General features: G+C 44.9%; 1 protein-coding gene across 1 annotated transcript; it reads right to left on the bottom strand.

The window, feature by feature from the left end:
• Positions 1-380: 380 nt before the first annotated feature.
• On the bottom strand, positions 381-9,178 carry LOC109889280 (syntrophin, beta 2). Its single transcript, XM_020480606.2, has 7 exons — positions 8,260-9,178; positions 4,238-4,448; positions 3,907-4,114; positions 2,338-2,480; positions 1,920-2,116; positions 1,330-1,520; positions 381-1,230 (listed from the first exon to the last, which is right to left on the bottom strand). Exons 1-7 carry the CDS (start codon positions 8,978-8,980, stop codon positions 1,138-1,140), a joined length of 1,764 nt encoding a protein of 587 aa, XP_020336195.1. The 5' UTR covers positions 8,981-9,178; the 3' UTR covers positions 381-1,137.
• Between the last annotated feature and the right edge of the window lie 246 nt (positions 9,179-9,424).

Here is a 9,424-nt window from a genome sequence, read left to right as displayed (position 1 = left end):
TACAGCAAGATGATAAGCTTATACAGGGATAAAACAAAATAAAAGAATAGCATCCCATTTGTACTAATAAACGCATCCAAAGCTTTCTTTCACTAAATGGACATGATGAGGTACCATATTACAGCTGAAATGGTGTTTTCTCAGATATCATAGTGCTGAATGAACATCTTTGAACGTTCTTTCTAGGTATATATTTCGCTTATTTTAATTATGTACTGGATGGAAACATTCCCCAGAACACTTAGCAGACAGCTTGTAGCTCAGTGACTTTACTGTGGATGCCTATCGACAGTAAATATTATGTTTACATGGTGTGTATGCAACACTTCCTCAGGAATCACAGAAAAATATGAGGTCAGAAAAAGGCAGAGAAGCTTAGGTATGACCTCATGAGCTTTAATAGAAAGCATTGGCTTAGGGCTAATGCAGAAGGGAATGATAAAGGGAAGTGGTGTTCTCAGGCAGCATAGGACAATGGTTTGGCAGTGTGACTAGCCTACTGGAGGGCAGGTTGACTTTGAGGCAGGTGACAGGGGTCACTGGCGTTACGCCATGGTTTTGCAAATGCTCAAAAACAGCATCACATTTTCATAGTCAAGTCAGGATATACATACAAAATAATTAACTGAAAAACAGTACGGAAATAGCATGTTAACAATATAAGAATAATACTATTGCTGTGCATGTTGTTGAAAGCTTACTTTGCTTTAAAACCTATTACCTTTTGAAAATAAAAAATACTTTTACACACACTAAAAATAGCATTTATGACTACATGTAACAAGGCACAGTTGGCAATACTGATTATAACAGTCATTTTGGATAATATGCTAGATAATCAGTTTTTGGGTAACAGGCACTCTATAAAGCCAACAGAAATGCAAAAGTATAAACCCATTCATTCTGGCAGTATGCTCTAGGCCACTCACACGCAGTTATCAACTTGGAAACCCAATTGACACATGCTCATATGAACAAACTCGTACTCTGTTCATCACAAAATCACTCATTTGCCTGACAAGAACAGAGTACATACATAAAAAATTGCCAAAATTACATTGGAAGGCTGTGTTGAATGATACATAGTAAAAATAAGAATATTTCTGGATATGTTCCCGATTTCAGCCTCTTCCCATTTCACGTCAGCAGGCCCAGACGAGTCAGTTTGGCAGACAGGAAGGAATGAAGAACAAACACCATGGGCTTGGGGCCAGAGTGCAGGTCAAACACCTGAAAGAAAGAGACAAGATAAAAAAATACAAACAGTACATTAATCAATACAGTCAATGGACTTTTAGACCATTACACTCTAACAGTGATGTAGTTTACCATTTCACCCTCTGGACCCCCAAAGTCCAGATAGAGGTTGCGGATCCCGTCATCTGCAGACATCTTGAGCTTCTCGAAGGGGTATCTGAAGAGCACAGCACCCCCTGCAGTCTCTCCTGGCTCCCGGGTCACAGTGAAGCCCTTCTCATAGTGCAGTATGAGGCGAACGTCCTGCCTGTTCAGCATGCAACCTGAAGTACAGAGGGAGGGAAGTGTGAGAACAGTACTGCACAAAGTAAACGTGTGTGGGTGTGTGTGTGTAATTGGAACAGTATGTGCCTGTGTGAAAGAGTTTATGAACATGTTTGTGTTGCAGTGGAATAGGGAAGGAAAAGACTGAACATTTCCAGCACATACTAGCAGCCAACTATTGTTCTCTATTGAGTGGAAACATTCCCCCAACTGACTATGCTTCTTCCTTTACAACTTTTTTTCCCCCACTGGTGTTTTTGGTACATTCACTTTTTTCAGTCACCACTTCCTGTATCACTGTGAGAAGTGAATCATGTGATTCCAAAGCCTCACTCAATAATATAGGCAGATAGTTAGACAAACCAACATTAGACATACGGACAGACACACACACTCACCAATGGAGACCTCCTTAATGAGTTCTGCGGCAGCATGCGCCCCCTGCACAAGGGCCCGGGTCCACGAGGACAGGTCCCAGTGTGTCTCCACCCGGAACACATGGGACTCGATGCCCCGCCCTGTACCCGTCCGAGTGGCAAACACCAGGTCTGCCCCCTGTGCCGGGGAACTGCGGGCACTGCCAGAGTGCACCAGTCTACAGAGAAACAGGAACAAACCACAAGGTTATCAACTCACTGTTTGCTCCTCCCACAAGTGATTTTTAAAGAGCTTACAGTGATTCATAAGTTATGATAACAAAATGCCAACACATCGCAGAGTGAAAATGGCAGAGAGAGAGAGAAAGAGATAGAGACAGACAGACAAAGAGAAATACAACCTACATTCTAATTCTGGCTGGCAAACTTGTTGTCCTACCTTGTGGCAAGTAGTGGGTGTGTGAGCATGGGTGTGGACCAGGCTTCGCGGTTCCATGGCACTGATTCAAACAGCAGGATATCTTTCTCTGTCAGTGCCATGACGATTGGTCGGAACTGGTGCCGCCCACCATCCAGCTGGACCTACACCATAAAGAAAGAGAGACAGCATGAGAGAAGTGTGTCAAAGTGCTTATGTAATTTCTGATGAGATTTTCCACGTCTGATTGTGTAGTTGTGTGGGTGTCATGCTAGGTGGGCCCAGAGGAAAGTTAACGCAATGGCACCTTCCTTTGGTTCAGTCTCAAAGTGCTTCCTGTCAACACCCAACATGGCCAACAAAAAACACACACAGACAATATCTATACATTTAACATGGTGTAATGACACTACACCGCTACCCACTTTGTGGACCATTGCTCCCATGCAGCTATGCCCTGTGGACTATTGCTCCCATGCAGCTATGCCCTGTGGACTATTGCTCCCATGCAGCTATGCCCTGTGGACTATTGCTCCAATGCAGCTATGCCCTGTGGACCATTGCTCCCACGCAGCTATGCCCTGTGGACTATTGCTCCCATGCTGATATGCCCTGTGGACTATTGCTCCCATTCTGCTATGCTCTGTGGGCTATTGCTCCCATGCTGCTATGCTCTGTGGACTATTGCTCCCATGCAGCTATGCCCTGTGGACTATTGCTCCCATGCTGCTATGCTCTGTGGGCTATTGCTCCCATGCAGCTATGCCCTGTGGGCTATTGCTCCCATGCAGCTATGCTCTGTGGGCTATTGCTCCCATGCAGCTATGCTCTGTGGGCTATTGCTCCCATGCTGCTATGCTTTGTGGGCTATTGCTCCCATGCAGCTATGCCCTGTGGACTATTGCTCCCATGCTGCAATGCTCTGTGGGCTATTGCTCCCATGCTGCTATGCTCTGTGGGCTATTGCTCCCATGCTGCTATGCTCTGTGGTCTATTGCTCCCATGCTGCTAAGCTCTGTGGGCTATTGCTCCCATGATGCTATGCTCTGTGGGCTATTGCTCCCATGACGCTATGCTCTGTGGGCTATTGCTCCCATGATGCTATGCTCTGTGGGCTATTGCTCCCATGATGCTATGCTCTGTGGGCTATTGCTCCCATGCTGCTATGCTCTGTGGACTATTTGCTACATTCATTTTGTTCAGCTGTTTCTCTTTCCCCCCCATTGTTGACCTTTCTTCAATTGTGTTGTCTCTAGTGTTCTTTTTAATTATGTGTAACGTGTGCTGTGACTTGTGGCACATGTAAACTGCACTTTAAATCAATTCTGATTCGCACAACATATAAGACAGCACATTTAAAAGACTACAGAATATCACAACTGAAAGTTCAGAACAAACACAGTGACCCATTTATAAAACTCTTCACAGTACACATGCACTATTATACAAGGCTGAACAACATTACACAATGCTGTATGTGTGAATCTGTACACAAGTGTATTTGACAGCAGCATACAGTACTTCAATTGGATTATTTTGCTTAATATTTAGTGTGTTTGTGTAATTTATTCTAAAGGCCTAATTGAGTACCTGTTCTGCCAGCCAGCTGATGTGTTTGAGTTGGGGGTGTGACCCAGTGGTGCTGGAGCCCAGATAGGAGTTGATGTGGGCCAGAGTCTGGGGCAGCAGGGCAGCAATGTTGGTGTGGATGGCTGTGAACCAGGAGTGGGCGCTGGGGCCATCCTTACAGCGCATCACTACCGTGTGCTGGCCATCAGGGGAGTGCAGCTCCAAGAGCCTTTGGGAGTCAACAGTCCTCATCATTATCTTACTAAAACATACCAAACCAACATTTTCATTATGTTTCCTATTTTCCCTCTTATGCCACATTTCAATTGCACGCACACAATGCAGGTCTTACCTGTTCTCCAGGTCAGGCATGGTCAAGTTTCTGCTGATAAAGCACATTTTGAGGAGGATGACCTTCCTGTCCTTGGCCCCACTGTGTTTGGGGGACCCAGAGTCCTCACTGCCACTGAAGTTGGGGGACTGAGGACGCACCCCATCCCACGGCAGGTCTGCCACCAAGGAGGGCTTCTTAAACAGTGGGGAAACCTCTCTGATATATTTAACTACAGAAACGCAGAAAGACACAAAATAAAGAAAATTTGTGATTAATTATGCATAGACCTCAAGTTGTACAAAAGTGTGTCTAAACGCAACACACGATTGATCATGTTTCAGACCGTGGTTGAAAAGTTGCAACGCTCAATTAAAGAGTAATACATGTCTTATAAGGATGTATTAGTCTCTTGTGGAGTTGTTCTGAGTAGGAGAGTTGGCGGAGCAGTTGTGTGCTTGGCAGGTCGGCTGCTTGGAGAAGAATGGCTTTGACTGAAATCATGAATTCACTTTCCAAATTTGGTCCTGCGGCCTATTCCACTTCTCCTCTCTCTCTCTCTCTTCTCTACTGGTGTATGTTAGTCCTCTGGGTCGCTCTGCTCTGACTGAGAAACTCGATATGAGGAGCTGAAAGGATGAGGTCATTGTTGCATGTAGGAGAGGACTAGGGTTGTGAAAGTAATTGGCCCAAACATATAGTATGAATATGGGTGGACTGTGTGTGTGTGTGTGTGTTTGTGTGTAATTTGACGGAAAGAGGGAGATAGTGGTGAGGCACGAGGTCAAGGATTGGAACCCATTTCCAAGACCCTGCTAACCACACTGCTCTTACTAACCATGTCAGGGAATATTTCTGCAAGTCTTTTGGTGTGTTTATGTACCGTATGTGTGTATGAATGTGTTTCACGAAGTGGGCTGGACCTCTAGACATGAGCTAGAGCATGAGGAAACCCCTACCCAAACCCAACCCAGAAAGAAATCAAGATGGACAGAGCCTGCTACAGTCACACTGCGAATCCTGATGAAGCAAAATAAAGATTACACTCACTGCTATAGTGGCATATGCCCAATACACACCGCCACATGTTTTAGTGAGGAGTAATAAATGACGAATCAAGTTAACGTAATTATGCTCAGTCAAGACTTCTTCCAGTCACAACACCACTGCAGTGTTCCAATGTGGTTATCAATGTCATGGCATACTTAAATACAGGTTCTGTCTGTGTGTGGCATTCCTACGTCCCCACTGTACTGTAGCTCTGGTATCTGTATGGATATTCTTTAGCAATGATACGTTGAGCTATAGGTGACAAAGACGTTATGACACTGGCTCACATTCAGAGGGAAGATACATATTGGAGAATTGGAGATTTAACACTACATCTCCATCTGCCAACACTCTCTGCTTGAGTAAGTGCAGACCGCAGTGGAACAAGGAGGATGTTTGGGCTAGTTGGTGTTTTATGGCAGAGTAGCCTGTTGAACTGAACGAGGAGAAAGTGTGTCCCACACCCAACATGGAGTTAAAACTTTGTGAAAAGTTCTGAGTCAGATAGTTGGTTTCAGAAGCTACTCTCACTGTCCCTCTCTGGTGCTGTTTAAAGATCTCATTATAACTGTCAGCATTGTCACTCAGCTCCAGTTCAGATTTTAATTAGGGCAGTACACAGAGGACAGTGTGTGTGTGTGGTGTGTGGTGTGTGTGTGTGGTGTGTGTGTAAGAACGAAAGAAAGAATGAAAGAATAAAAGAAAAGAATAGTGAGAGATTGAGAGAGATGAGAAGAGGTGCATAGAGATGCCATCACACATAGCTGGAGCTAGTCCGTCTCTCTCCCTCCATACCTCTATGCCCACAGCAATGCAGAGGAATGAGACAGAGAGGAGGAAGCGGAGAAGAGCCAAGGGAATCTGACTCCAACTTATATTTGGCTGAAGGAGTTGAGGTTCAATCCCCCATGGGTTGATCAGGCATACATTTTCTGTCTTCTTCTTGTAGCCTTCACCCGGGTATGGCTTTAAGTGATCGGTTACACCACAGACCCTTACCAATGTTTTTCTTTTGACCAAAATCCCCCTGTGGTTTGTCCAGCTTCACCCTCTTTTCTCTCCCCCTCCCCCTGCCACAGACTGTGTGCTGCCAGGCCTTTAATGAGAACAGTGTGTCAGACTCCCCAGATGAGGGGGGGGGGGGGGGATTGCAGAAGGCTCTGGAGAGGCTCCCTCTGCTCCCCTCAAATATACACACCTGCCCCCCATTCAAAAAAGCCCCCTCTGCTGCTCCCATTCAAACACACACACACCTATCCCCTTCCTCGCCTCGTTTCACCCTGACCTGGATCACAAAAGGATGGCATGCCAGTTGGTAGAAGCATTGTATATATCCAGTAGGTGGATAAAAAAAACATTATGGAAAGTACACATGCTGCTACACTGTCCATGCAATGAATCACACAAACAAATGTCTTTGGTAGGTTATGGTCAGATATTTATGTGGATATCCATCTCTGTTTACAGACACAGACAACTTGAAAAAACGATGAGACAGAGACTGGAGAGCAAATGTGCTTTCCCACTGATATTAATCACATACTTCATATGTGGTGGCTTTTATGACGCATTGCAGAATCAAGTGAAATGTTCAATGGTCATTGGTCAGTAAGTTTTGGCTTGTGAACAAAAGAAAATAACTGTCTCTAATCGGGCCTGTCCCCATTTTATGAATACAGTCTTTGTCTCTTTGTAGTGTTCTTATTCTTCCTTTTAACCAGACAATGGCCTCCTCCGCTATCCACCAATGAGCAGACAAACTAAACAAGACAGCCATGAGCCAATGTACTAACTGAATGGCGTTAGTCAATGTCCATTACAGTGAGCTCATGTTTATTATGAACGGCAAAATAAAGCAGATATCGTATTAGTTAGAAACACAACATCCAGGCCTGTGTGAGAGTTCTACACAGACCTTGGGAGCAACCTGGTTGAGGAATGTGAAGTCACTAATTGCTGTAATGTCTAGCGTTTATGTACTGTGTACATTACATATTGGTCTGGAAATTGAAACCTCATTCTGACCTTCAGAGGATGAGGAGAATGCAGACAGATTGGAATTGTGGTCCATTTACAAACACCACAACTCACTCCCTGTCATTCTAACAAACAGTGACAGGCAACTGGCACATTCCTTAAACAAAATCACAGGTTTTCCGCAATGGAGAGACAGAGATTACACAAAGTTATTTCGGACTATTAGGCCTATTTCAGACGAGGAGTAGAAAATACGACTTTATTTTTTTGGGGTCATAGTGAGAACTCATTTGACTTGCTAAATTACACAAACTGCATCACACTAACTACATCCAACCTTATTCAGTATTCATGCTGAGTTCATTTGCAAACCATTAACCACCACACAGTGCATTTCAGCCCCTGACCAGTTGTTTCCAAACCCTGGGCTTTACACTGAAGTGCTCTTAAAATCAATATATGAGCACACAAACGTGATGATTCACCGCTTTAGCATACAATGACCTATCTAAAACAATCCACTGCCACAAATACAATGTAGCTAATTTTGTAACCACAGTGCAATAGTTTCGTGTTTACAATAGACCTAAAGATAGGCTACGTTGAGTCAGTTGACACCGCCCCCTATAAAATCCCATCAATGGTTGTGGAGTGTGAACTTGTTACATTGTAGCGTATGCGCTGTGGTCTGGCAATGTGTTAGAAAGTAAACATTGTAGCCTAAAACCATGGCCTGAATTCTGGCTACGTTGAAAATAAATGAAAAAGTAGCCTGGTCATCAATCAGTTCATCTAACTGGCTGCTCATTATCTTATTTTAGGTATTTCTGTGTGTTTATTTCCTGATGCAATATTCTGCCCACAGCTGCATCCTAGGCCTAGGCTGCATCTTCTAAGAAAAAGGCAGAATTAAGTCGCATTTGGCTATAAATCGAACATTGTTTTGGCTACTACTGAAGGCTGCTGTCAGACTGACTGGCCTTCTCAAATCCCCGCTATTGCGTTTGGAAACTTACCCTCAAGCGTAACCTCTTTCCCGGCCTTTTTTAGAGCCTGCACCGCTAGATCGTGCGTAGCCTCCCTGAGGTCATTTCCATTGACTGACAGGATCGCGTCGCCGACCCGAAGAGCCCGACTCTGATCAGCTGCAAGTCCGGGGAAGATCTTGGATATGAGGATGGGCATTCGGTTTTCCCGACCCCCCTTGATACTGATCCCCAACCCGCCAGACTCTTGTTTTACAACTCTAACTTTACGCACAGCTTCTGATGCGCCGGATTCTAAATTGATGGAAGTTTCGCCATGCCTGGAACTGAAGCTAGATCCAGGACTACCGTAACTGGACCCCGGGCTGCCAAAATCAGAGTTCGTACCGTTATCACGATTATACTTGCCAGGGCTGGGGCTATTAAAACCGTCGTAGTGACCCCGGTTGATGCCCCCGCGCGCTGGGCTACCGCTTCGTCCTAGCGCACCATGGTTCGGATGTAGTTCTGGGTTTGATGTTTGACCACGGTTCGAATTTCCCGACGCTAAACCCGGGTCGTTTCCGTTAGACGTTCCATTCCGCAGGCCAGCTGAATTGGTGTAATCCAAGTTGTTCCCGTGTCCGCTTATCTCTGTTTCGGCCGTTAATGTGAAAGTCTCGCGGGTCAATTCGGCCGCTACCCGAATCCAGCGGTCCCGGAGCAAAAGATCTAATTGACCATTTTTGTCCGCTCGTGTCCAGACAGCCATCCTGGTAGTCCGCGGTAGATTTCAGACTAAACTCATGATGAACTTTTCCTATTTTCAGAGTGCGTAGGCTACCCAAGCACTATCCTACACTACATTTGACACACCCACTTACGCACAGATTGCAGGAAAATGTTTCAACAAAAAAAGTGGAAGGGAACAAATGCCTCTGACGGCCTCCCTCTTCATTTGGGGTGCTGAAGCGGGCCGCCTGCTGAAGAAAAACTCGGAGCCGGATGACAGAAACAGCCAATGAATGGGACCTCAAATTACTTATTCATGAAAGAGGCGGGGTGTCAAGAAATTCCCAGACATGTAGGCCTACTTTTTTAAAATCTTCTGAAGGCTAGTCCATCTCTCTTCTCAATATAGGGCTCTATTATCCCGTCTATTAAATTGTAACAGACACTTTATAATATAAGTGTTTATAATTGATTAACGAATGGT

Source organism: Oncorhynchus kisutch, linkage group LG4 (assembly GCF_002021735.2).
Source record: "Oncorhynchus kisutch isolate 150728-3 linkage group LG4, Okis_V2, whole genome shotgun sequence".
In the NCBI taxonomy this organism is placed as follows: domain Eukaryota; kingdom Metazoa; phylum Chordata; class Actinopteri; order Salmoniformes; family Salmonidae; genus Oncorhynchus; species Oncorhynchus kisutch.
Note: the sequence above shows the minus strand (reverse complement) of the source record. Positions and strands in the feature narration are given on the sequence as shown.

Bases quoted from the DNA above. Each gene is read 5' to 3' on its own strand.
- LOC109889280 (XM_020480606.2), bottom strand. From the start codon at position 8,980: ATGGCTGTCTGGACACGAGCGGACAAAAATGGTCAATTAGATCTTTTG. The intron at 2,117-2,337 runs GTAGGACAACAA...GTTTCTCTGTAG, and splicing joins CACCCACTACTTGCCACAAG to ACTGGTGCACTCTGGCAGTG. The intron at 1,521-1,919 runs GTGAGTGTGTGT...TCTGTACTTCAG, and splicing joins CATTAAGGAGGTCTCCATTG to GTTGCATGCTGAACAGGCAG.